The 27915-nt window shown below is 37.8% G+C and overlaps 1 protein-coding gene across 2 annotated transcripts; it reads left to right on the forward strand.

The window, feature by feature from the left end:
- The first annotated feature begins 14425 nt into the window (after positions 1 to 14425).
- Positions 14426 to 24439, forward strand: LOC110943846 (mitochondrial Rho GTPase 2). Of its 2 annotated transcripts, none has more exons than XM_022185579.2 (15): positions 14426 to 14565; positions 14663 to 14902; positions 16102 to 16234; positions 16320 to 16469; positions 16826 to 17002; positions 17090 to 17341; positions 17541 to 17609; positions 17820 to 17875; positions 18106 to 18187; positions 19108 to 19319; positions 19440 to 19509; positions 21397 to 21509; positions 22381 to 22531; positions 22621 to 22807; positions 24158 to 24439. In XM_022185579.2, the coding sequence occupies exons 2-15, from the start codon at positions 14682 to 14684 to the stop codon at positions 24232 to 24234; spliced, it is 1950 nt and encodes a 649-aa protein (XP_022041271.1). In that variant the 5' UTR covers positions 14426 to 14565; positions 14663 to 14681; the 3' UTR covers positions 24235 to 24439. The 2 variants fall into 2 exon arrangements, with proteins under 2 accessions (XP_022041271.1, XP_022041278.1); XM_022185586.2 differs by having other exon boundaries at positions 14427 to 14565; positions 14666 to 14902.
- Positions 24440 to 27915: the final 3476 nt, after the last annotated feature.

Raw genomic sequence — 27915 nt, forward strand, 5'->3', positions numbered from 1 at the left:
TCCATCTCTGTCTGAAATGATTGAGATAGGCACTCCATGACGTGCCACAATTTCTCTTAAGTATATTTCTGCAAGCTTTCCAGTGCTATCCTTCTCTCGGATTGGCAGGAAATGCGCAGATTTCGTCAACCGATCAACTATTACCCATATCATGTCGTGCCCCCTTGGGGTCCTGGGTAATTTCGTTATGAAGTCCATCGAGATTTGTTCCCACTTCCACACGGGAATCTCTGGTTGTTGTAGTAGGCCGGACGGTTTTTGATATTCGGCCTTAACCTTAGCACAGGTTAGGCATTTTCCAACATAGACAGCAACATCGCCTTTGAGTCTCGGCCACCAATAGTACTCTTTCAAGTCTTGATACATCTTGTCCGATCCTGGGTGGATCGAATATCTCGATTTGTGGGCTTCATTAAGGATGACTTCTCGTATGCCACCATAGAGTGGAACCCAAATACGCTTCTTGAAGTATAAGGCTCCCTCTTCATTTGGTGCCATGTACTTCAATGCACCTCGGAGGTATTCAGCTTTACGGTTCTCTCCTTTAAGAGCTTCTTGTTGTGCATCACGAATGCGTGCAGTGAGGTTCGTTCGAATGGTCATTTCTAACGCTCGAACTCTTAGGGTCTTAACCCTTTCTTTTCGACTTAATGCGTCTGCTACAACGTTTGCCTTTCCTGGGTGGTACTTAATCTCACAGTCGTAATCATTTAGCAGCTCGACCCATCGCCGCTGGCGCATATTCAATTCCTTCTGATTAAATATGTGTTGCAGGCTTCTGTGATTTGTGAAGATTGTGCATCGAGTACCATATAGATAGTGTCGCCAGATTTTCAAGGCGAATACCACTGCGCCCAGCTCCAGGTCATGAGTGGTATAGTTTCTTTCATGCACCTTCAGTTGCCTTGAAGCGTAAGCGATGACCTTTTGGCGTTGCATGAGCACGCATCCCAGTCCTTGTCGCGAGGCGTCGCAGTATACCACGAAGTCTTCCGTGCCTTCGGGCAGTGACAATATTGGTGCATCGCATAGCTTGTTTTTGAGTAGCTGAAAAGCTTCCTCTTGTTTAACACCCCAGTCATACTTCTTGTCTTTCTGAGTAAGGGCAGTTAGCGGCTGAGCTATTTTGGAGAAATTCTCGATGAATCTCCGATAGTAGCCCGCTAAGCCCAAAAATTGGCGAACCTCAGTTGGGGTTTTGGGAGCTTCCCAATTCTTTATTGCTTCTATCTTGGACGGGTCTACATGAATGCCCTTCTCATTCACAACGTGACCAAGAAATTGTACTTCGCGAATCCAGAATTCGCATTTTGAGAACTTTGCATAAAGTTTCTCCTTTTTCAGTAGCTCCAAGATGGTTCTGAGGTGTTGCTCGTGCTCTTCTTTCGTCCAAGAGTAAATCAGGATATCATCGATAAATACAATCACAAATTTATCGAGATATGGTTTGCATACACGGTTCATCAGATCCATAAAGACCGCTGGTGCATTCGTCAGCCCGAATGGCATCACAAGAAACTCGTAATGCCCATAGCGTGTTCTGAATGCAGTCTTTGGTACGCTCTCCTCTTGGATTCTCAGCTGGTGGTATCCAGACCGAAGGTCGATCTTGGAATAATAGCTTGACCCTTGTAACTGGTCAAACAAGTCGTCAATCCTCGGTAGTGGGTACCGATTCTTGATCGTTAGTTTGTTCAGTTCCCTATAATCGATACACATCCGCATGGTTCCATCCTTTTTCTTCACGAACAAAACTGGAGCTCCCCATGGCGAGAAGCTTGGCCTTATGAATCCTTTATCCAACAACTCCTGGAGTTGTGTAGATAGTTCTTGCATTTCGGATGGCGCAAGTCTATACGGTGCCTTGGCTACAGGAGCAGCTCCCGGAACCAAGTCTATACGGAATTCGACTTGTCGTTGCGGAGGTAGTCCTGGCAGATCCTCAGGGAACACATCAGGAAATTCCTTCACCACAGGAATATCTTCGAGTTTCGGTTCCTCAGCCTTCTTATCTATAACGTGTGCTAGGAAGGCAACACATCCTTTCCTTAAGCACTTCTGTGCCTTCATGCAACTGATGATTCGAAGAGGCGCGTCTCGTTTTTCTCCATGCACGATGAGAGTTTCATCATTCGCCAAAGGGATGCGAATGATCTTCTCATGACAAATAACTTCAGCTTTGTTCTTGGACAGCCAGTCCATTCCGACTACCACATCGAAGCTACCCAATTGAATAGGTAAGAGGTCGATGCTAAAGCTTCGTTCACCAAGTTCTAGCGTGCACCCTCTAACTACTTCGCCCGATTCAACAAGTTTTCCATTGGCTAATTCTATGGAATATGGGACTTCTAATCTACTAGATTCTATTCCGAGCGTACGTTTAAATTCCACAGACATGAAACTATAGTCGGCACCAGTGTCAAATAATATGGATGCATAGTGATTGTTAACTAGAAACGTACCGGTGACCACGTTAGGGTCCTCGCGTGCGTCCCTTGCTCCAATCACAAATGCTCGAGCCTGAGCATTGTCTTTCTTTGGGCAGTCTCTCATGAAATGATCGTTGCTTCCACACTTGAAGCATCCTTGGTTTCGCCCTTTCCCGTTATCATTCCTGTTACCAGCACCGTTTCCATTTTGATTCTTTCCCTTACTCCAACAGTCTTCTGTTCGATGACCCAATCTACCACACTTGTCGCACCTTGGAATGCGACAAGCTCCATCATGATGATACTTGCATTTTTGGCACTTAGGCATGGTGCCTTGGTATCCTTTGGCCGAAGTCTTTGACTCCTTAGAGGGGTTGGTGTCACGTTTCTTGTTGGAACCCTTGTTGTTGCGAGTTACTTGATTCAGGGTCGAATGCTTTCTCTTCTTGTCACCGGACGACTCAACATGTGTCTCGGTCTTCTCTGTTGGGTTCAACGATAACTTCTCCATACGAACACAATCCTCAGTAAGACTGACAGCCAGAGTTACAGCCTCAGTGATTGTTTGTGGTTTGGCCGACGTCACCATGCCACGAAATTCTGGGGCCAATCCCCAAATGTAGCGTTCAACGCGCTTGAATTCGGGAGTCACCATGTAAGGAATCACCCTAGACAAATCATGGAACCTCCGAGTATACCCAGTGATGTCAGCTCCTACCATAGTCAAGTGCCAGAACTCTGTCTCCAACCTTTGGAGTTCGGCACGAGAGCAATACTTCTCTCTCATCTTCTCCTTCAATTCATCCCAAGTCATGCCGTATGCAGCCTCATCGCCCAGCGTTTGAACTTGCAAATTCCACCATGTCAGTGCTTCGTCGACGAACAGCCCAGTAGCAAAAGTGACTTGCTGATCTGCGGTACACTTGCTCATGCGGATTGTGGCTTCAGTCTTTTCCGTCCAACGCACAAAGGCTACTGCTCCTCCAGTGCCATCGTAGTTCATAGGTTTGCAGTCGAGGAACTGCTTGAAGGTGCAGCCTTGAACTGCGTTTCCACCGGACGAATCTCCATGTCCGTTACGCCTGGCACTGCTTGGCCCTCCACTGTCTTGGGTACGGTTCGCCTCGTACTGGGCGATAGCAGCAGAGATTCTCTCTTCCAGTAGAGCGTTCAGCTCTTCAGCAGTTTTTGGTAGTGGGGGAGGAGGAGGTTGATCATCATTGCGAGCATTCACAGCTTTCCTGGGTGCCATGTTCTGACAGAACATAACACAGCAGGGTTAGGCATTTGTTTTGACGTCGTCATACTGGACAGTAGTAGTATATATTCACAGGTATATACCACATAATTAACATCAAATAATTATTACTCTAGCAGAGTACTTAGTAGGCTTGTACTGAGGGAATCTATACGTGACAAGACTTGCTGTGATTTCTGTGCACTGAATTCCATAATTATGTATGCATCCATAATTACGTAACTCCTTGCACAGTCCGCACAGTTCGTTTCATCCTCGTATCTCTTCCTTCAGATGGGCCATCGTTGCAGGTAAAGTCACGTATACCTGTGACATCCTACATCTAGTATATGCTAATTATCACACATAATTGCAAGTAATTTCTCAGTTAAGACAAGTGCTACTCCTGTGCACCCTAAGTCTCGTAGTGTCTTTTCTAGACTCGTGTAGTCAGTTTCAGGTAGTGGATGTCGCGGGACGTTTTATGCAATGAAAACTCTTTGAAAATTGTTTTCGTGATAGGATCCTAGAGATTGTAGACTAGACTCGAGAAGGAATCCTGGTTCACTACAATCGCAGCTCTGATACCAATCTGTCACACCCCTTTCTGCGGCGGAAGCACGAGGTGTGATCATGAAAGGTTCTCATTGCATACGAAAGGTAAACATACTACATGCTCATGAAAATAACTTCAAATACCATAACTTGAAATCATAAGTTAGCGTTTACAACGCGAGTTAACATAAAACATTGTCTTAAAAGGTTTACACTTTATTTAAAGACAAACACAAGCGACATCCACGAGCATAAGAGAGACCACGCGCACATCCATCCTAGTTACCTGAAATACATGTGAGTTTTGGAAAAACGTCAACATAATGTTGGTGTGAATTCATGCCGTTTTGTTTTGCACTTTTGTTTACTTTGTATGAAAACATATTTTGTGAATAAATCGAGTTTTCATAAAATCCAGTTTCATGTGTACACCACGTACTCATGTATGATTCAAATTCTTCTAGAGTACCCCACGTACTCAAGTATAATCCATGCTTTTCTTGAGTACCCCACGTACTCAAGTTATCCATCAAGTTTTAGAATGGTATGAGTTTTTATGTAAATTAAGTATTCCTGTATGTATCAGGATTGTTAATGGGTTGCAAAGCCATTAACATGTGACACGACATAGGAAGTCACCAAACCTTAGGCATTTAATTGGTATATTCTGAGACACAAAAGCACTACTCGGTACTCGCCCTCACCGAGAGTGTGGCTGCCCGGCACCCGTTAGATCTAACCTTTTGTTCTGCGGTCTAGGTATATTGTTGATTAATGGTGCTTCTGTACCCTATTCGTGACACGATTCCTCGCATCATTTTTCATAGCGCATCCTTCTTGGTACTCGTTTCTCACCAAGCGCGCTTCCCGTATTCTTATATCACATCACACTTGATACTCGTTTCTCACCAAGTGTGTTTCTTGTATTCTTATATCGCTACACACTTGGTACTCGTTCTCACCAAGTGTGCTTTTTATTATCATACCATTTGTTAAACATAAAAATATTTGTAACATGTATTTCACCCCCGAAGTTATAAAACTGAAAACAGTTAAGAGAAAAGGGGGAGCATGAACTCACAACTTTGCGTTCCTGTGCGTCGTAAACTTCACCGGGTTTGCTTATTTAACGTCGTAACCTATACGCGTTTTCTTAACGTTAGTCACTAGACTTGCGTCGCACAAGTTCAGTCACTCACTTTTGTGTATATTTTCTTGTGTTAAAAATATTTTATATTTTTAACTAAATGCCTTACTTATATTATTTCCTCACAAATAAATATAAGTCTTTTGTGTTTTGCACTTTGCACCCGAATTATGTGTCTTGTATATTGTATGTGTATTTTCATGTTTATACTCCTCATGAGTATTTAGTGTATTTTTACGTCTTAATACGCTAGCACGTATAACACATACTATATACACTTAGCACAGAAGTTGGTGATAAAATAATATATATTTTTCTCTCAAAAATATACATACTTATATTCATTTTTATTCTTGAAGAAATCCTCATTTCTTATCACCAAAAATTAGGGAAACCTTGGTAATACTCTTAAATACATTTTTAGGGAATAAGTTTCTCAAAAACTTATATTTTTCTAAGTATCAAAATTTATAAAAATTTTGGCAGAGTTTCCCCTAAAAATGGAGGTTTCCCATGTTTTCAAAACATGTGTTTATTTTCTTTTAAATCGTCAACAATCATCAACAACACTTATCAACAATAATCATCCACGAATATCACTAATTTCTCCATTTCATGAACTTGGTTATTTACTAAAATTGTGTAGTAACTTACTAGCACATTTAGTAAGTCTTGTTATCTTTAAAAATAAGTTTAGTTTCTTAAAAACCTTATTTTCAAAGAATATAAAGTTTCACAACTTCTAGTCGGTTTTTACGAAAATTATTTCTTTGTTAAAACTTTTGTTACACAAGTGTCCATACACTTGTTTGTTCACAAAAATCACTTTTGTTTGTGTAAGATCCGGTTTAGAACATGTGGTTCCTTTTGACGCTTGGTCTTTTGAAAATACCACTTGTAGATACATAGATCGGCAAGTTTTAAACACTATTTTACAAGTAAAAATACTTTTACACAAGTTCATGTTTCTCGTGTGGTAGAGTTTCACCTTTTAACCCTTGTACCGTCCGAAACAAGCTTATGTCAAGATCTATGATCTTAACAAAGTCGGGTTAAACGGTGATCCGAGCTACCACAACGTAGATCGGGCCTAAATAATCCCACAAATCAAATACTACAACATTTACACATCATGTGAGCTTTTATCCATCATTTAAGTGTCTTTTAGTAGACTTTAATGTATCAAATTGCAAGATTCCAAATTTTAACTGTTATCTATCATATTAACCACTCTAGATTAGTTCAAGAATGTGTTTTAAGTAACTCACCACTAGCTCGAGGCTAGGGAAGAATCTAGACGCGAATGTGGTGGATAAAAGCTAGAGAAAAAGGTCCTTCGTGCTCCGAGTGCACCAAGCCTCCTAATACGTGATCCTTGATGCTTGGGTATGCTTGGAATGGCTTGAACAAGGCTCGAAAAATTGATGGGTGATTAGGGATGTTTGGCCGTGAGCTTTCTAGAGGGAGAGAGGAGAGTTGTTTGGTGTTGTGAAGTGTGAAAGTTCATATGTGCCATCTCACGGTATTTATAGACATTCCATATGGCATATTCCTAGCATATTCCTGGCATATTCTTGGAATATTCCTGGAATATTCCTAGCATATTCCTGGAATATTCCTAGCATATTCCTGGCATATTCCTGGCATATTCCTGGCATATTCCTGGAATATTCCTAGCATATTCCTGGCATATTCCTGGAATATTCCTAGCATATTCCTGGCATATTCCTGGAATATTCCTAGCATATTCCTAGCATATTCCTGGTATATTCCTGGAATATTCCTAGGTTTTCTGCGTTGTCTGCGTTTTGCAGTGTAAGCACTGTGTCGCGTAGGAACTCACGGTACGCGCTTAAACTTGAAAAATAACGTTTTTAAGCGTTTCAATTTATTTTTCAACACGAACCTGATTAAAATAAAATTTTAATCATAACAGAATATTTGTGGGATTAAATATTATCCGGGCGGCCACCAACGTTCGTTTCGCAGTTTTGTCGTAATTAGTTCTGCACTTAAAGTGTGTTTCGGGTGCCTTTTAGTGCGTGTTTTAGCTTTCGTAACGACCATAAATTAAACCCTGATATGTACTCTTGGGTTTTAATGTACCTTTGTCGTAGGACCTACACCTAGGCCTCAATTCTAATGTCTGACTGCTTTCTGCAGTTCCGTTGACACAGTGTGTCTTACCGGTGAGTTTACTAATATTTCTGACGCAACGCTCTCGTTTTTGCATAAAGCAATATTTTGTAGTATACAACGTGCATGAATTCACTTGCTTAGCTTCTAATCAGTCAATGTTGACATTTAAGCTCATAATTGCAGTCATTGAATAATAATTAAAATGTACGGAAGTTACCGGTTTTGTGCCAGTTGTCACACTCAAAAGGGTTCCTTAATGGTTTTCGTCCTTACATTTCTCTTGATGCTTGTCATTTGAAAGGAAAGTTTAATGGGGTACTAGTCGCTGCCAACAGTGTTGATGGTAACAATTCCATTTTTCCGGTGGCTTATGGTGTACTTGAATCAGAAAATAAAAACTCATGGATATGGTTTCTTGAGTTACTTAAGAAAGCATTTGGTACACCAAATGGTCTTGTTATATCGTCTGACATGCAAAAAGGTTTGGAAATTGCAATTACACAGGTTTATCCTACTGTTGAGCATATAGAATGCATCAGACACTTGTACAACAATTTCAAGAAACACTTTCGCGGAGACTTTTTCACTAGAACTTTATGGCGAGCCGCAAAGACTTTTAATGCTACCAAGTTTGAAAGATGCTTAAAAGAAATAGGTGAAGCGAATAAAGATGCACTTACTTATATCAATGAGAATCACAATAAAATATGGTGCCGATCCAAGTTTGGTACAACATCCAAGTGTGATTATATCACTAACAACATATCAGAGGCGTTTAACGCTTGGATTGGTGAATTACGTTATAAGCCGGATCTTGAACTTTTAGATTCCATAAGGGAGAAGATTATGGTACAATTTGACAAAAAAAGGTGTATTCTAAAGAAATGGAAGGGTACATTAGTACCTAAAACTAAGAGTTATCTTAATCGAATCTCGAAGATATATCCACCTATTATCAAACGGCCACCCGGAAGACCAAGAAAGGAGAGAATTAGAGCAAATGATGAGCAAAGAAAAAAATATAAGTGTCACTGGTGTGGTGGGTATGGACACCAACAAAAAAAATGCAAAAATTCGGCATCGCAAGATCAACCATCAACAAGTAAACGGGGAAAAAGAACAAAAACTGTTAGGATTTAGATCACACACACACGATCAATAAACGAAAGCAATAAGAAAAGTAGACACGAGATTTACGTGGTTCGGTCACAGTGTGTAACCTACGTCCACGGGGGCAACTAGGGTTTGTATTTTATTGAGTGATAATGCTTACAAGTACAAGAGATATATTTATAGGCTAGAATTAGGGTTAGTCCCTTGCTAAACAAGTAACTAAACATATGGGCCTAAAACACTTAAAACCCATTAGGGTTAGGGCCGGCCGAACCCTTTCCCTTCTTCTCTCTAATTCTTGGCTAGCCTTAATGGGCTGGGCTGAAGACAACATCTCCAACAATCTCCCACTTGGTGTCTTCGGACCTCGAACTGCACCATCTCTTCTGTACTTCTGTAATGAAAATCCCCCTTGATCTTCAAAACCCCCTAGTTACCCCGCCTTCTCAACATTATTCCTGAAGGCCAGCTGAAGTTATGCATAGCTTCAGCTTATCCAGCACCACAACCTTGGTAAACATATCTGCTGGATTCTTAGCACCTGGGACATTCTTCAAACTGATTAATCCTTCACTGATCAATCCTCTAACAAAATGATACCTCATCCCTATGTGCTTCGTCTTCCCATGATAAACGGGATTCTTTGCAAGTTTCACTGCACTTTCATTGTCACAATACAACGGGTAGTCAGCTTGATTCTTCCCTAACTCTTTCAGAAAAGCTTTCAACCATACTAGTTCTTTACTGGCCTCAGCTACTGCCATGTATTCAGCTTCTGTAGTAGATAAAGCCACACTTTTCTGAAGTTTGGACATCCAACTCACTGCTGTTCCTCCCACTGTAAAGACATATCCTGTAGTGCTTTTAAATGTATCTTTAAAGCCACCCAGGTCAGCATCTGTATAACCCTTGAGAACCACATCCTTTCCTTTAAAACACAGCCCCATCTTTGACGTACCTTTCAAATAACGAAGCACCCATTTAACTGCTTCCCAGTGTTCTCTTCCCGGATTTGACATAAAGCGACTGACAACTCCAACTGCGTGTGCTATGTCAGGTCTCGTGCATACCATAGCATACATTAGACTTCCTACAGCAGATGCATATGGAACTCTAGCCATATCAGCTTTTTCTTCTTCTGTTCTGGGACACTGTTCTTTAGTAAGCTTGAGGTGACTTCCTAAAGGCGTGTTTCTAGGCTTGGTCTTCTCATTGTTCATACCAAATCTCTCTAACACTTTCCCGATGTACTTCTCCTGGGATAGTGTCACTGAGCCATCTTTATTGCTTCTAGTTATACTCATCCCGAGTATCTGTTTGGCTGGACCCAAATCCTTCATCTCGAATTCTTTGGACATTTGCTTCTTTAACCTGCTTATTTCTTTCATATCAGAACCTGCAATTAACATATCGTCAACGTAAAGTAACAATATGATATAAGAGTTGCTGAACTTCTTCAAATAGCAGCAATGGTCCATCTGACATCTCTTGTACCCTGACCTCTCCATGAAGTTATCAAACTTCATGTACCACTGTCTGGGTGCCTGTTTAAGACCATACAAACTCTTCTTCAATTTGCAGACCCAGTTCTCTTTCCCAACAACCTTGAATCCCTCAGGTTGTGCCATATAAATGTCTTCCTTTAGGTCACCATGTAGAAAAGCTGTTTTCACATCTAACTGCTCTAGATGCAACTTTTCTGCGGCTACAATACTAAGAACCAACCTGATGGTAGTCATCTTCACCACTGGAGAGAAAATCTCATCATAATCAACTCCCTTTTTCTGCTGAAACCCCTTGACTACTAAACGGGCTTTGTACCGTTTAGAACCATCGTGTTCTTCTTTGACCCTGAAAACCCATTTATTTTGTAAAGCTCTTTTATCAGGCGGAAGCTTTACTAAGACCCAAGTCTTGTTTTTATCTAAAGAGCTCATCTCATCCTTCATTGCATGCTCCCACTGGAGAAAATCTTTCATCTTGACTGCCTCAGAGTAGCTTTCTGGTTCACCGTTTTCTGTCAAGAGAATATAATTAACTGAAGGATTATATTTATTAGGCGGTTTACTAACTCGGGTGGATCTCCTGACCCAATTTTCTGACGGGTCAGGCTGCTGTGGAGGCTGTTCTTCTTCATGCTCTGAGCTCCCACTGTCAGAGACTTCTCCTGTCTCATTATATCCACCTTCAACCTCTGGTCCTGTGTCATCTTCAGAATCTGATTCAGGTTCTATAATTGGTTCATTCTTTTGACCATCAGTGTCAAACTCGACCACTTCTTTCTGAATCTCTGACCTCTCCGAATTTCTGTCTTTGTACAGCTCTGCTTCATTGAATTCGACATGTTTGCTTCTGACTAGCTTCCTGCTTTCATGATCCCAAAGCCTGTAGCCCATTTTATCAGACCCATATCCAACGAGCGTGTACTTCTTTGCTTTGGCATCTAACTTGTCACCTTTAAGATCAATATCATAAGCACTACACCCGAAGATTCTCAGGTGATCATACTCAACTGCTTTTCCCTTCCATTCTTCCTGAGGAATCTTGAATCCCAACGGTACTGAAGGCCCACGATTGATAAGATAAGCCGCGGTGTTAACCGCATCAGCCCAGAACATTTTTGGGAGCCCTGCATTCAATCTCATACTCCTGGCTCTCTCACACAATGTTATGTTCATCCTCTCTGCAACCCCATTCTGTTGCGGAGTTCCTGGAACTGTATTTATCATCCTGATCCCCCTCTCAGCACAATAATCTGTAAATTCTTTGCTGATATATTCACCTCCGTTGTCAGACTTCAAGCATTTCACCTTCAAATCAGTTTCAAGTTCAACAGCAGCTTTCCATTTCTTAAATTTATCAAAAACTTCAGATTTATGTTTAAGAAAGTAAACCCATACCTTGCGTGTTGAATCGTCTATGAAGGTCACATAATAGCGAGATCCTGCAGGTGAAGCAACTGATGTCGGCCCGTACACGTCTGAGTGAATCAGCTCCAATTTCTGAGCTTTTGGTGCTCTCCCTGTCTTCACAAAAGTCACCTTCTTTTTCTTGCCAAGGATGCACGGTTCACAAAACTCAGACTCGACCTGTTTCAGTTCTGGAAGCTTTCCCTTGGTAACAAGCATCTTCATCCTCTTTTCACTCATGTGGCCGAGTCGTTGATGCCATAACTTTGATAGACTCGGCCCATCAGATACTGCATTAACCCCCTCAGTTGGTACCTCAACCATGTATAGTGTACCTTTCTTCTTTCCTCTTGCAATGACCATACTGCCTTTAACAACTTTCCATTGTCCTCTACAAAGTGGACATCATATCCCTGATCATCAAGCTGACCAATGGATATCAACATCCTCTTCAAACCAGGAATGACCCGAACATTCTTCAAGGTACAAACGGTTCCCAATGGTGTTTTTAAGTCTATGTCTCCAATTCCTGTAATATCAAGACTGTGATTATTAGCCAAACGAACTTTACCAAAGTTACCTGTTCGTAGATTCTTCATCTTCTTTGTGCTAGAAGTAGCATGAAACGATGCTCCTGAATCCATAATCCAGTCTTCAACAGTATTTTCGACACAACAAATAAGGGCATCCTCTGAATCCGAGGCTGTGGTAGCATTCACCTCCTTTTTGTCTCTATGAGGTTTAGTACACTGACTTCTAAAGTGTCCATGCTCATCACAGTTCCAGCACTGTATGTCTTTTCTCGGTTTTGCTGGTCTTGACTTGCTTCTTCGTTTTGACTTTGACCTTCCTTTATTTCCACCTCTATTATTACTTCTCCCTCTCTCCTCAGTACCGAGCAACGAACTTGTCTCTCCAGAATTCCTCCTTCTTGAGTCCTCATTCAATATCAAGTCACGTACTTTAGCAAAAGTGAGGGTCTCAACTGCCCCAGTGACTGCAGTAATAGTTCCTGACCAGCTGTCAGGTAATGAGGACAAGAGCAGGCATGCTTGCAGTTCATCATCTATCTTGAATTTTACTGAATTCAAACGAGACAAGTGAGAATTAAACGAATTAATATGCTCAATAACAGAACTTCCCTCTTTCATGCGGGTGTTGACTAACTCCCGTATCAGAAACACCTTGTTGGCAGGAGACGGCTTCTCATACATATTTGACAAAGCCTCGATGATTCCTCGTGCTGAGGTTTGTTCAGAAATATTGTAGCCAACATTCATAGAAAGAGTGAGCCTGATAGTTGACATAGCCTTCTTGTCAATGGCTGTCCACTTATCCGTTACAGGTGTAGGAGGAGGCTCTAAGGCTGCATCCAGATCCTTCTGTATCAGCAAATCCTTGATTTGCATCTTCCACCATCCGAAATTCTTCCCATCAAACTTCTCAATTCTGACTTTTCCATCATCAGACATCTTTGCTGAATAACAGAGACTAACCAGAGAATCGTGAGAGAATAAACTGAAAAAAAAACAACCCTGAAATCTGACCTCGAAAAACGTGCAGGAAATCCGAAAAACGCAGCAGCGAAAATCGGTAAAGAAACCCTCCTGTTTGAGCGACGGCGGCTGGAAACCCTAATCTGGTTAGCGGCGGCGGCGGTTCTGCGGTTCCGGCAAGATGGTAGGCGGCGGCTGGCAAAACCCTAATCTGGGTTAGGTGGCGGCGGCGGTACCCGGTTGCCCTAGAGCAAAGCTGCGAAACTGCAGCGGGTCGGTGGGTGTCGGCGGCGGAAACCCTAGAGGCGGCGAAACCCTAATTAGGGTTTGCGGCGGCTGGAGGCAGGAGGTGGTAGGCGGCTGGTGTGTGTTCTTGATCAAGAGCCCGAGCTCTGATACCAGTTGTTAGGATTTAGATCACACACACACGATCAATAAACGAAAGCAATAAGAAAAGTAGACACGAGATTTACGTGGTTCGGTCACAGTGTGTAACCTACGTCCACGGGGGCAACTAGGGTTTGTATTTTATTGAGTGATAATGCTTACAAGTACAAGAGATATATTTATAGGCTAGAATTAGGGTTAGTCCCTTGCTAAACAAGTAACTAAACATATGGGCCTAAAACACTTAAACCCCATTAGGGTTAGGGCCGGCCGAACCCTTTCCCTTCTTCTCTCTAATTCTTGGCTAGCCTTAATGGGCTGGGCTGAAGACAACATCTCCAACAAAAACATGTGAAAATAACTAATCAAAGTCGAGCAATTTACTTTTTTGGTACCAAATGGTCAAAACTTTGGCATTTGTCTTTTTAATTTTTTGGATATTGTTACATGGAATTTTTGTGGTTGTTCTTTTGGGATGATTTTTTTGGTACCGTAATGGATTAAAGTTTTGGCATTTTGTTTTCTATTTAGATGATTGTCAATTGTATTTTTTATGATTGTTACTCTAGTTCGTGAGGAAAAATTATGAAAAAAAAAACTTCATGAAAAAAGGCCAGTAGTGAAAAAAGACAAAAACTAGAAAAAAGGGTAAATATGCAATTTTCTAAAGTTTAGTAAAATGAAGGGTAAAATTGTCTTTCTATAATTTAATTTTAATAAATTAAATCAAAATGGGTAAATTTGCAATTTTACTAGTTAATAGAGGGGAAATATGCAATTGAATTTTTGGCTCGGGTATATATGCAATTTCAAAGTTTTTTAAGAAGAAATATGCAAAAAACCTTTTTTAGTATTAGCTTGTGAATCCCATTATCGCCACGTATCGAGCAAAGCCCCAGTCTCACCGGTCTAAGGACATACATCGCACTTTCTTTGTTGGTTAGTTTAGTGAACTTTGCAAATTCACCCCCCAAACAATAAGCTTTCATACAAATTAGTCCCTAGTGCACGCATTCCACACTGTCTCTATCAACAGATTTCATTCGCTATTCGCTGTACAAACAATTACGCACATTGACGCCAATCGCCATCACACGATCAAAAACCAGATCAATTCCACAAAACTCACCGATCATTTCACAATTCTACACAGGTAATCCATAACTAATCCTTCAGATCTCATTCAAACAACTTTTTACACGCTCAATTTCCACCTAATATTTGTGAATTTTGACCTTTTGCATTTGCAGTTGTTGTTGTTGTTGTTAAATGTCCGGCGGTTCAGTAGCGGCGACACCGGTTCCAGGTCACCGGACTACCGTTCGCGTTGCGGTGGTCGGTGATCGCGGCACCGGTAAATCGAGCCTGATTGCGGCAGCAGCGTCCGAGAGTTTTCCTGATAGCGTTTCTCCGGTTCTTCCTCCGACTCGTCTTCCGGCGGATTATTACCCGGATGGCGTTCCGGTTACGATCATTGACACTGCGTCTAGGTCTGTATTGAGTTTTGTTTGTTTGATTGATTGAATTATGGTGTTGTTTGTTAGTTTTATGTTAGGATTTGTTTATTAGAGAGGATATATTAGTTAGAGTTTGTTGTTATGTTATTACATAGCTAGAAGATATTATTTGATTAGGTAAAGATATTTACATAAACGGATGGTGTTCCGTTTACGATCATCGACACTGCATCTATGTCTGTAACTCTGTATTAAGTTTTATTTGTTTGATTGATTGAATTATGGTGTTGTTTGTTAGTTTTATGTAGGATTTGTTTATTAGAGAGTATATACATATTAGTTAGAGTTTATTGCTGTGTTGTTACGTAGTTAGAAGATATGATTTGATTAAGTAAAGATATTACATAACCGGATGGTGTTCCGGTTATGACTTTTGATCATCGACACTGCTTCTAGGTCTAAAGTGAGTATTATGTGTTGTTGATTTGTTTGATTGATTGAATTGTGGTGTTGTTTGTTAGTTTTATGTGAGGATTTGTTTATTAGAGCGGATATATTAGTTAGAGTTTATTGTTATGGTGTTACGGAATTAGAATTTTCGAGCCGGGGGTCTCTCTGGAAGCAACATCTCTATCCACACGGATAGGGGTAAGGTTTGCCTACATCTCACCCTCCTCAGGCCCTACGAATCGCTTTTGCCATTGGTGGGATTTACTGGGTATGGTCGTTGTTGTTGTTGTTGTTGTTACGTAATTAGAAGATATGATTTGATTAGGTAAAGATATTACATAACCGGATGGTGTTCCGGCTATGATCATCGACATTGCATCTAGGTCTATATTGAGTATTATTTGTTATTGATTTGTTTGATTGATTGAATCATGGTGTTGTTTGTTAGTTTTATGTAAGGATTTGTTTATTCGAGAGGATATATTAGTTAGAGATTATTGTTATGTTGTTACGTAGTTAGCAGATATGTTTTGATTAGGTAAAGATATTACATAACCAGACGGTGTTCCGGTTAGAAGATATGATTTGATTGAGTAAATATATTATAGTTAGGGGTGGGATCATGTACAAATGAAATTAACCTACTGATCGTACAAATAATTAGAGGAATAATAATTACTCTAGTTATTGTATGCTTAGCAATCTAAATCTATTTGCATTTGATCCTAATACATTACAATATTAACCTAACTAATATATTATCTCTTATATTGTTAATGTAGCTTGGAAGGTAAAGCTAAGCTAGAGGAAGAGTTGAAGCGAGCTGATGCGGTAGTGTTAACTTATGCTTGTGATAAGCCTGAAACGCTCAATCGCCTTCAGACTTTCTGGATTCCTGAAATTCGTCGCCTAAAGGTTTTATATCCATTCGTTATTTATGAGACAAGCCTAGTGCAAAAGAAAATATGCAAAAATTAGATGTTATATGAATTATCTACAGGTAAAGGCACCAGTGATTGTGGTTGGTTGCAAGCTAGATTTGCGTGACGAGCACTTCCCAGTGAGTCTAGAGCGGGTGATGGCTCCCATAATGCAGCAGTTTAGGGAGATTGAAACTTGTATAGAGTGTTCTGCAGCTAATCTTGTCCAGGTATGTTATTGTGTGTAACTTCGGTATCATTGTTAAAAAGTTAGCAATTTTGTCAAGACTTCAGGTCCAATAGTGATTCTTACTGTAAAGAAATATTAGATTATCTAAGTTCATATATTTTTTTTTTTTTGTGTTATTGCCACCCTTTACTAAAGTCTCAAACATGTACTTTTACTACCCATAACGTAGATGTTGTACTTGTCTAGTTATCTGTCTAGATCTTAAGGACAGTGAAAATTCGTCTGGAGAAGTTAGAATGCAGAAGCTTTGTTTGCTGAATCATGTTTAGACTTACCATTTTAGCCGTAACTTGTTTCATGATTAGATACACAAGCTTATTTTATCTTGTTATGTAGGTACCTGAGGTGTTTTACTATGCTCAAAAAGCAGTGCTTCATCCAACGGCCCCCTTGTTCGATCAAGAATCTCAAACTTTAAAACCCCGATGCATAAGAGCATTAAAAAGGATATTTATTCTCTGTGACCATGATATGGACAGTGCGCTAAATGACAAGGAGTTGAATGAATTTCAGGTAATTTCTCTTCTGCTATCTTCCATAATAATGAAGTTTCATATGATAAGGTCCTTTTTATCTATATTTTATTTTTTCTCATAACAGATTAAGTGTTTCAATGCTCCTTTACAACCTGCTGAAATAGTGGGTGTTAAGAGAGTTGTGCAAGAGAGGGTTCCTGAAGGGGTCAACGATCTTGGGCTTACACTAACTGGATTCCTTTTTCTTCATGCCCTATTTATTGAAAAAGGCCGCCTTGAGACCACATGGGCTGTCTTGCGTAAATTTGGTTACAATGATGACATCGAACTCCGTAAAGAGAATCTTCCTGTTCTGTCTAAAAAGGCTCCGGATCAGGTTATGATCTATTTTACTTTAAGAAATATTTTCAGTTATATTCCGGAACTTTTTATCTTTTTCCTTTACTTTTGTCTCTATTTGACCTTCACATAGTTTGTCTCTATTTGACCTTCACATAGTTTGTCTCTATTTGACCTTCACATAGTTTGTAATATCCATTATTAACGATAATCTTTTAACGTTTGTTTTTTTGTAGAGTGTTGAGTTGACTAGTGAAGCTGTGGACTTCCTTATAAGGATTTTCAGTTTGTTTGATTCTAACAATGTATGTATTTCTTTCACCATCTTTTGATAATGTTGTTATGTGACTTTTATATGAACATTCAAATGTCTTCAATTATGATTGTTCGTGCCATTGTAGTAAACGCCCGACTTTTTTCATTTGAAGTTATTTTCCTCTTTCTTATTTGCCTTTATACTGAAACTTGATATACATGATGCATATATCTTATATGTAAACGTATACCCCTGCTAGGATGGAGCGTTACAAGATTCTGAGCTTGATGAGCTGTTTTCGACTGCACCCGAAAGGTCAGTATGTTTTTCAATTTAAAATTTGTATTGATTTTATCCTTCGTGGTCTCTGTTACATTTCGTACTTATTTGTTTACCTTTAGCAGCTCTTGTTATAGCGTTCAATTTAAGCATCTTCATATTGGTACTTTGGTTTGGATACACCCGATTGGCGAATTTATGTTACGGTCAACATTTCTTTTGACCTAACATGTAGTAGTTTCTAATGAATTATGTTTTCTTCTCAGTCCTTGGGATGAAGCTCCTTACAAGAACAGTGTGGAGAGAACTGAATTTGGGGATTTAAGACTTTCTGGTTTTCTCGCTCAGGTACGTGTGATCATCCATCTTTATTCACACCTAGGGCTATAAACGAACCGAACGAACACGAACAAGACCTTTTTGTGGTCGCTCATTAAGGATTGAACATGTTGATGAACGTTTCACGAACGCTTACCTAACGAGATTTCTTGTTCGTGTTTGTTCAGTAAGGAAATGAACATGTTCAAGAACACTTACCGAACGTAGATGAACGCAAACGAACAGAAGCGAATGTTATATATTCATTTAAAAATACAGTATGTATTTTTTGTCAGAAAGATTGCCAAGAATCCACCAAAAGTAAATAACTTTTAACATAATTAACCCAAAAATCAAGAAGTTTTCAAGCTTTAACACAAACTGAAATTGAAATGATCAAATGAGGAATGTTGGCGGATGTGTATAGTATAACTATGGTTTCAAATTTTAAAAACTAAAGCCAATAAAATAAAAATATAACATAAAAAACCTTTAAATAAATAAACAAACACAAATGAACATAAAAATATAACATAAAAAACCTTTAAATAAATAAACAAACACAAATGAACATAAATGAGCGAACATAAATGTTCACATTTCCGAACATTCAAGAACATAAACGAACGAACGCACCTCTGTTCATGTTCGTTTGTTTAACTTTGAACGGAATTTCTTGTTAGTGTTTGTTCATTTATTGAACGAACAGACATAAACGAACTTCCCGCCAAAACGGTTCACGAACTGTTCGCTGAACGTTCAGTTCGTGTACTGCCCCACAAAAGCGATGCCGTACTTGAATACTTGATTGGTTTTTACCAAGTATTAATAAATTCATTGATTCCCTAAGTATAGACATTATATTGGCATTCAGGTGTTGTATTATTTAAAATTTCCATATTTCCCTAAGCTTATTCTCAGGGTTACTGACATTAAATTCATGTTTGCAGTGGGACCTAATGACGTTACTTGACCCCTTAAAAAGTTTAGCCTATCTGATATACCTGGGATATACCAATGATCCCACAACAGCGCTCCGTGTTACTAGGAAAAGAACCTTAGATGCTAAAAAACAACAATCAGACAGACACGTTTTCCAATGCTTTGTTTTCGGGCCCAAAAATGCTGGCAAGTCTTCCCTGTTAAGTTCGTTTGTGGGGAGGTGATATTTTAAAACTTTTGCTATTTGAAAGTTTGCTAAATGTTCAAGTTTATTATCTCCACAAACTTCTTGACTTTTTTTTTTTTTTTTTTGTACCTTTTGAAACATGTTTACCTGCAGGCCTTTTCAAAACACACATGGTTTAACTGGCAATCAGTCTTATACAGTCAATGCTGTTGATCAGCTTCGGGTGAGTGTTTATCATTACATTTTAGGGGTAAAGTTCTTGTACAAATAATCTTAACATACTAAACATACAAATTGAAGGAAAACTCAAAAAGACAAGGTGGCATTTTTGTAATTATCAATAACTATCAAAGTTACTCTACAAATATACCTAAAAAAACCTAACCACTCCCCCCACCCCCAAAAAAAACCTAAACCCCCCACCCCCCCCCACCCCCCAAAAACCTAAAAAAAACCTACCCCCCCCACCCCCCACCCCCCAACCCAAGCTAAAATGCTAAAAACTAAACCCCCCAAAAAACCTAAAAAAATCTAAAAAAATAAAAAAAAAACACACAAATTATTTTATTTTATTCTTTTAACATTTTTTATTAAAAAATCGCTACTTTTAGTAGCAGCCAAAAAAAAAAAAAATTTTTTTTTTTTTTTGCTAACGAAATGTAGCGATTTTTTAATAAAAAATGTTTAAAAAAAATTGTGTTTTTTTAGGTATTTTTGGTTGTAACTTTGATAGTTGGTGGTAATTACAAAAATGCCACCTTGTCTTTTTGGGTTTTCCTTCAATTTGTATGTTTAGTATGTTAAGATTATTTGTATTTGATCTTTTGCCTACATTTTAGAGGTGGAACTTGTTAAAGTTTTAGATCTTTAATCCATATTGAGCGTCTCAAACATGATTACAATTTTTATTCTAATATTCTGTTTTCTTATACAAAATGATTTAGGACGCTTATGCATTAAAAGTATACTTTGGATGACTTTTGACCCATTTGACCCATTTATCTTTTAGTCAACATAGTACTGGGTGACGTGTTAAGAGACAAAATTGACCCATCCTTAAGTAAATGGCGAAATTGTGGAATGAATCTAAAGGTTTTTAGCAACTTCGATGCAAAGTGATAATTAGGGCATTTTAGTTGCAATATATTCTAGGATTTATTGTGTAGATATGATTTATTGTAAATATCTTTATTATTTTATCATAATTAGGACTATTAAATTTGATTAGGCTTCCTTTGTATCCTTTTTGTACTCCTATATAAATCACTTTTTATTGTTATAATTGGCATCAAATGACAAGATGAAACTATGGAAGTAACTATATTGTATATATCTTGTATCTATTTACATCATACAATGGGGAATGGACATATAGAAGGGGGAACCGCCTATAAACTAAACCCTAAGGGTGAGCAGAAAACCGTTAACTGAACCGCTGTCGAAAAATCTACATAATCAACCGATATAATTGAGAAAATGGTTAACCATAGTTTGGTTAATTCCATTTGTAATAACCGTTAACTGAACCATTGTTGAAAAATCGATATAATTAAACCGATATAGTTGAAGAAAATGGTTAACCATAGTTCAGTTAATTCTTTTTGTGATAACCGACTTTTTCGGTTCGGTTATGGTTACATATATTGCAAAACCGAATTAACTGAGCCGAACAGATCAGTTAACTGGACCACTATATTTAAGTGAAAACCGAACCAAACGGTTTGATCAACCAAACCCAGCTGTTCGATTAACCGAACCGAACCGAACTTGGATAACCGGACCGTATGTATTAACTGAACCGCTATACATAGATTATTTAAACTTATACCACTAAATTATTTAAAATGAGTTAATGCATGCATACATATATGTGTGTCTATATGTGATTGTTAGACCGTACTAAGCTGATCAACATTGAGTTGGTACCCGATTTATGTCTGTGATAGCATTTAGTTTTGGGCTAATTTTTGTTGGGCCCAAACCCAACCAGTAGGCCCACTCGGTGGTTAACTGAACCGATTAACCAATTCACCTATCAATATTGTAAATCCCGTAAACAACAATTTCTAGCTTGTTACAAATATGCTAAATTCGGCTTTTTTTTATACAGGGAACTAAGAAGACTCTTATATTGCATGAAATTCAAGAAGACGATGTCAAACAGTTTTTATCCAGTAAGGATTCATTGGCTGCCTGTGATGTAGCGATTTTTGTTTATGATAGGTGAGCTTCATGTTACATATAAAGACGAGTTGGTGCCTGTTGATACATTCGTAAAAAAGGCTAGAAAGATATTCAAAAATTAACATAATTATAACTTATCATTTTTTTTTGGGTAAAGGGTTACCCCAGGTGAATTTTATAAATAACTCAAATAAGTACAAGGGTATGCCAGAATGACACACCAACTAGGCTCCACAACCCGAAGCCTAGGAAACAACAAAGAAAAAACACAACCCAAGACAATATTATAACTTATCATTTAATAAAGAGTAAAATGCCATTTTCGTCCCTGAGGCTTGACCAGTTTTGCGACTTTCGTCCAAAGGTTTGTTTTTCCGCATCTGGATCCAAAAGGTTTGAAATCTTGCCATTTTCATCCGGCTCGCTAACTCCATCCATTTTTCTCCATTAAGTCAGGGGTGTTTTCGTCTTTTTTCTTCATTAAGGGTATTTTGAATGCTTGTACATAATGCTAAATGCTAGTACATAAAGTGAAAAAGACCAAATTGCTCTTTAAGTTAACAAAAAAGACGGAAGTATCCCTGACTTAATGGAGAAAAATGGATGGAGTTAACGAGCCGGATGAAATTGGCAAGATTTCAAACTCTTTGGATCCAGATGCGGTAAAAGACTGAAATACCCCTGACTTAACGGAGAAAAATGGATGGAGTTAACGAGCTAGATGGAAATGGCAATATTTCAAGCCTTTTGGATTCAGATGCGGAAATGACTTAACGGAGAAAAATGGATGGAGTTACCAGTTTCTTCTGTAGCTACTTTTTCTATTTAATTTTAAGTTGACCTATTTGATATAAAACTCAACCAATTTGACCCATTCATAACAACGCCTAATTGGTTGCTTCGCTTACAGTTCGGATGAATATTCCTTAAAAAGAGCATCGGCACTTCTTATGGACGTAGCAAGGCGAGGTGAAGATACCGGTTACGGCGTACCGTGTCTCTTCATTGCGTTAAAGGACGACTTGGATTCTTACCCAATGGCAGTCAGAGATTCAGAAGCAGTAATTAAAACTTTATTGTTTACATAATATATCTGAAGGTTTCATAATATAAAAGTTGACACTCACTTGAAGACGCCCTTTTGCTCTAGATCTGCCGGGAAATGAAAATAGATGCACCCATCCGTATCAGTATAAAGAAACGAGAGATGAACAATATCTTTTGGAGAATTGTAAATGCAGCTGAACGTTGTCATTTGAGTGTCCCGGAAACTGAATATGGAAGAAACATGAAGCAGTATCGTCACCTTGTTAATCGCTCCCTCGTGTTTGCTTCTGGTAAAAACTTATAAATCGCCTAACGTTAAACACAATAGTAGACATGGCAAAATTAGGGGTGTAAATGAGCTGAGCTCGACTTGATTAACTTAAAGAGAGCTCGAGCTTGGCTTGTTTATTATTTAATAATTTTATTTATTTACATATATTTATTTTTTATGTATTCATAATTTTATATGTATACACACATGGCAAAATTAGGGGTGTATATGAGCTAAGCGCAAGCTCGAGCTCGACTTGTTTAACCTAAGAGAGCTCGAGCTTAGATAGTTTATTGTTTAATTATTTATATATATATATATAGTGAAAGTGTAAAATACAATATTGCTTAACGTACGAGCGTACGCTGTGAAATTACGCACATTGTAAAACTCAAAACCCTAATCGCACATGTTGACAAACCATAATCACGCATGTTATAATTATGTAATAAAGCATGTTATAATTATGTAATGAAGCATGTTATGGTTTTCAACATGCGTGATTAGGGTTTTGAGTTTTACAACGTGCGTAATTTCACAGTGTACGCTCGTACGTTAAGGAATATTGTACGTTAACCGGCCTCTCTCTATATATATGTATACTATATAATAAAGGAAAATCTTTGAGGAGTGTCACTCTCTGGTGCCTTCTCACCCTTATTTTCCCATCTCTCTTTCCTAAAACGTTTTTTATTTAAAAAAAATAACTTTGCTCATAAAACATTCTTTTATAATTGAACATTTCTTTCATGTTTAACCCATGTAATATGAATTATTTCGTTTTTGTAAGAAGCATTTACATATTTATAAATCATATCCTCGTTGTGTAATACATCTATAACCTAGTTTTACTTTTATATACACGGGTCTATAACCTCGTTTTATACACACACACACACATATTATTGGTAGAAGTATGAAAGCAAGCTAAGTTTTGGTGCAATTATCCTTTTTTTAGGGTTAGTGTGCCAAAAAGATCACACCAATAATTTAATTGTTTTTGGAAGTATTATTCTACAAAGTACACTTGGAGACTCTCAACCCACCTGATCAGTTTCTAAGCTATTTATATAACATTAGAAACTAACCACCTGAATCAGCCCATTCATAAGTCAGCGGAGCTGCTGCAGTTAAAGGATGTTTTATGAGCAAAGTTATTTTTTTTTAAATAAAAAACTTATTTATTAAAAGATAAATACTTTTAACCCATTTTGACCCGTTAAGAGGTAAAACATTACCCGAATCAGCCCATTCATAAGTCAGCGGATCGAAATTAACCACCTGTACACCAATTCTTTCTTTAGTATCCATCCGCGACAGTTTATAAGTATTTATCTTTTAATAATATAATTTTTCTACAAATTTGCAGTCGGAGCTGCTGCAGCTGTAATTGCATTGGCAGCATACCGAGCCTATGCTTCAAGGAAGAGCCATTCTACCAGTTAGGTCAAACGTATTAGCATCTTCCCTGAACTCGCGTATTATACGATCCCAAATAAATGGTTGGTTGCTTGATATTATTCCCGCCTTTTTTTAAACTACATTTGTACAAAAGGAAAAAAGAAAATTAGTCTCTAACCTCCAAGTATATTTATCTTTGCAATTTTCATTACCGATTTTTGTTATTTAAAACATCGTAGTTATGTCTTCTTATGCCTGATCGTACATTAGGTTTTTCGTATATATACATTATACATGATCATGTATAAACAGTGGTTGGAACAATCTCTAAGCTAAACCCCAAGACCGGCGAGTTAAATACTGGGCTATAACTTTAAACTAATGATATATTCAACACTCGTGTCCTCGAGCTGGAATATAAATGTTAATCAATCATCTATGGCTTGTTACAAATATGGCAAACTCAACTTCCATGCAATTAGCGCCAAAAGACTTCTCATTTGACGCGTTAGCGATAAAAAGAAACGAAGTTTGCGATATGTTAGGGTTTGTATTTTGCAGCAATTGGACAAAGAAAAGTGGTGAAAGTAAGATGCTGATGTCCTGATTTTCAAGTTCCTATTTATCTTGAAGAGCTTGCGGTTTAACAAAATTTTGGATTTGGTCCCTAGCTTTATAAAAGACACCGATGGTCCATGTGGTTTGCACTTTGTAACGCATTTAGTCCCCAACTTTTTCCAAAAGTACATGGATGGTCCTTGTGGTTTGAACTTTGTAACGCATTTAGTCTCTAACTTGGACATGCTAAAACCTTTAGAATTGTTGGCAGGGAACAAAATTTGTTACAAAGTGCAAACAACAGGGACCATCCGTGTACTTTTGGAAAGCTAGGGACAAAATCCAAAATTTGGGTAAACCACTCTATCTTGAATGACGACTGGTAATTGTTTATTATTATGCTTTGATCATACAATAGGTTTCTTGTATTTTTACATGCTACATGATCATGTATAAACTCATGCCCTCTAGCTGGAATAAGATATCAATCATTTACAGCTTGTTTGTTACGATAATGGCAAACTCGACTTCCTGCAATTAGCGCCAAAATGTATATCATCTGACCCGTTAGAGATATAAAAACAGAAAAGAAAAAAAGCGGAGTTCGCGTAAATGTTGGGGTTTGTATTTTGTAGCAATTGGACAAGGTAAAGAGGTGAAAGTGAAGATACTGATGTCCTGATTTTAAGGGGCTTTTGATCTTTGAATGATGGAGAGAAGTCAATTGGGATGTAAGTGGTGGAAGTGATGGTGTGTATGTATCTATTTCTCATTGGTTGTTGACCCCAAAATGATTTCATTTTTCTCAATTATTTGTCTGCGTCTTCAAAGATTTCAAAGATTCCAGTCAGTCAGTGATTAAAGGCATAGAAAGGGGTGGCTTTTATTTTTATTTTTTTATTGTATTTTATTTTATTTTATTTTATTTTTCTTGGGCTGGAATTGGATTCAACTTATGATGCTACATCTTATCCTTACCTTTTATTTCCTTTTTTTTTTCTCTTTTTCTTTATCTTTATTATTATTTGTTATTTATATATTTATTTTTATTATTATAAATGTTCATTTAGACAAGTAATAAAAATGTTATATATATATAAAGGTTTGTTTTAGTATTTACTGGTATTTGAATTATGTAAATGCTAGTTATGAGATTATTGAGGATTTAAAGGTGAATCTAAGGAAAGCCTGAGGAGGATCTTGACAAAAATGGTTTGTAAGATTTTGTTTTTGTCCAAGTAATCTACTATCCTGTGCCTGTGTTATCCTTTCTGTATCTTCTTAGGTATGTGGCCCAACTGTCTCTCTTGCCAATTGGTGTAACAAAAATACAAACATTTAAAGTAAAATAGATTTTGAAAGTCTTTCTTGGTATTTTAAAATATGTACAACCATATAAATACATACATAGATACATACATACATAGGTAGGTTGATACGAGAACTACATCGTTAATTCTTATGGATAAAGAAAAATCTGTGTCGTGGTATTTTTGTGATTAAGTGAAACATCGTGTATGCAAGTTAATTGACGAAAAATCATATAAAACGAATTGCTGATAGTATTGTAAATAAGTAAAACTCTAATAGTATTATCGTATGTATTGATAATTACACTACTTGATATAAATATCACGTGGTAACATTTTTGTAAATAAGAGAAACATTAACAATATAGTGTATGCGTTGGTGATTATGATCACATGTGTTAGGGATTAATACTTAATTTAGTGCAATTATCATTGCATAGATCACATGTGATAACGATAATACTTTAGTGTAATCATTGTTTCATGTATTTCATGTATTAATAGCATAATGTACATTGTTACTACATTGCAGGTGCTAGTGTTTATACGTTTTGGAATAATGTATGTATTGGTATCCGATGATTACATTTGTTACCGAAGTGTAATCATTGCTGCATAGATTGTATGTATAATGTAGCATCGGTGATAATAGTAGTGTATGCACTTATGATTACATTATGTATGCATGCTTGGTAAATTGTATGGATAAGTGATAACGCTACATGTGTTATTCAATAAACTTTAGCGTATGCATCGTTACATACGTTGCATGCGTTATCGATGATACTTTAGTGTATGCATTAATGATTACACTACATGTGTTACTGATTATATATTGATCCTATACATTGGTAATCACACTACTCTCTTACCATGTTAATAATAATGTGTTATTTCGGTATTCTCTGAATATATGATAATGATTATATATATTCGTTCTCTTTTTTTATTCCTCATTCGTTTATCATTTCAATTTGTTCTCCTTTGACTTGTTCTTCTTTTTTTTCCGTTTGATATGGAACCGATTTTTCTAAACTCCTCATTCGTAACATGGTTGGATTTTTCTATATTTTGACATTCATCTCGTTTGTTTTCATGTATTTTTGTTATCGTGTTACTCGTGTATTCTATTTGGGGTCCACCTTTTCCCTTTCAATTCGCTATACATAAAAGTTGAATTCAGATCTAGTAATCGCTTCGACGCATGAGGAAGAGAAAGAAACCGGTTGAAAGTAGATCTTACTTCCGCAGTCGTTTTCATTAATCACTTTACTATTTAAGGAAAAGTGTAAAATACAATACGGCTTAACGTACATCACGTACGACAACGTGCGTGATTATGTGTATAACGTGCGTGATTAACGTTTTCATCATGCGTATTTAATGTTTTCCAATATGCGTGATTTGGGTTTTTTAGTTTATAAAGTGCGTGATTTTCAAATAAACGTGCGTAATTATCTGTCGTACGTGATGTACATTAAGCCGTATTGTACGTTAACTGGCATCTACTATTTAAAATCTATACTAAAAAAATCTTTTTAAAAAAGTTAAAGATAGAAAAGGGTTTAAACCGGTCCAGCTGATACAACCACAAACACAAACCGGTCTGTTACATTTGCAGTTTCTTTTTTTGAAAAAGTTGTTAAAATATTTGTACTTAAAGTTTTCTCAAAAATCAAGGAAAACATAACACTGCTGACAGAATTTTCTCTTGTGTGTATTATGGGCATTGGGCTGTATGTATTGTTGTATGAATCTAATTAGCTAGCTAATGAGAAGGAGACAGAAGCTGCAGGGGGTTGGATTTGCAAAATCCAAAATCTGGTAAAAAAATTATTGGCCCCATTTTGATATTGTT

The sequence above is a fragment of the Helianthus annuus genome, chromosome 1 (assembly GCF_002127325.2).
Source record: "Helianthus annuus cultivar XRQ/B chromosome 1, HanXRQr2.0-SUNRISE, whole genome shotgun sequence".
Classification (NCBI taxonomy): domain Eukaryota; kingdom Viridiplantae; phylum Streptophyta; class Magnoliopsida; order Asterales; family Asteraceae; genus Helianthus; species Helianthus annuus.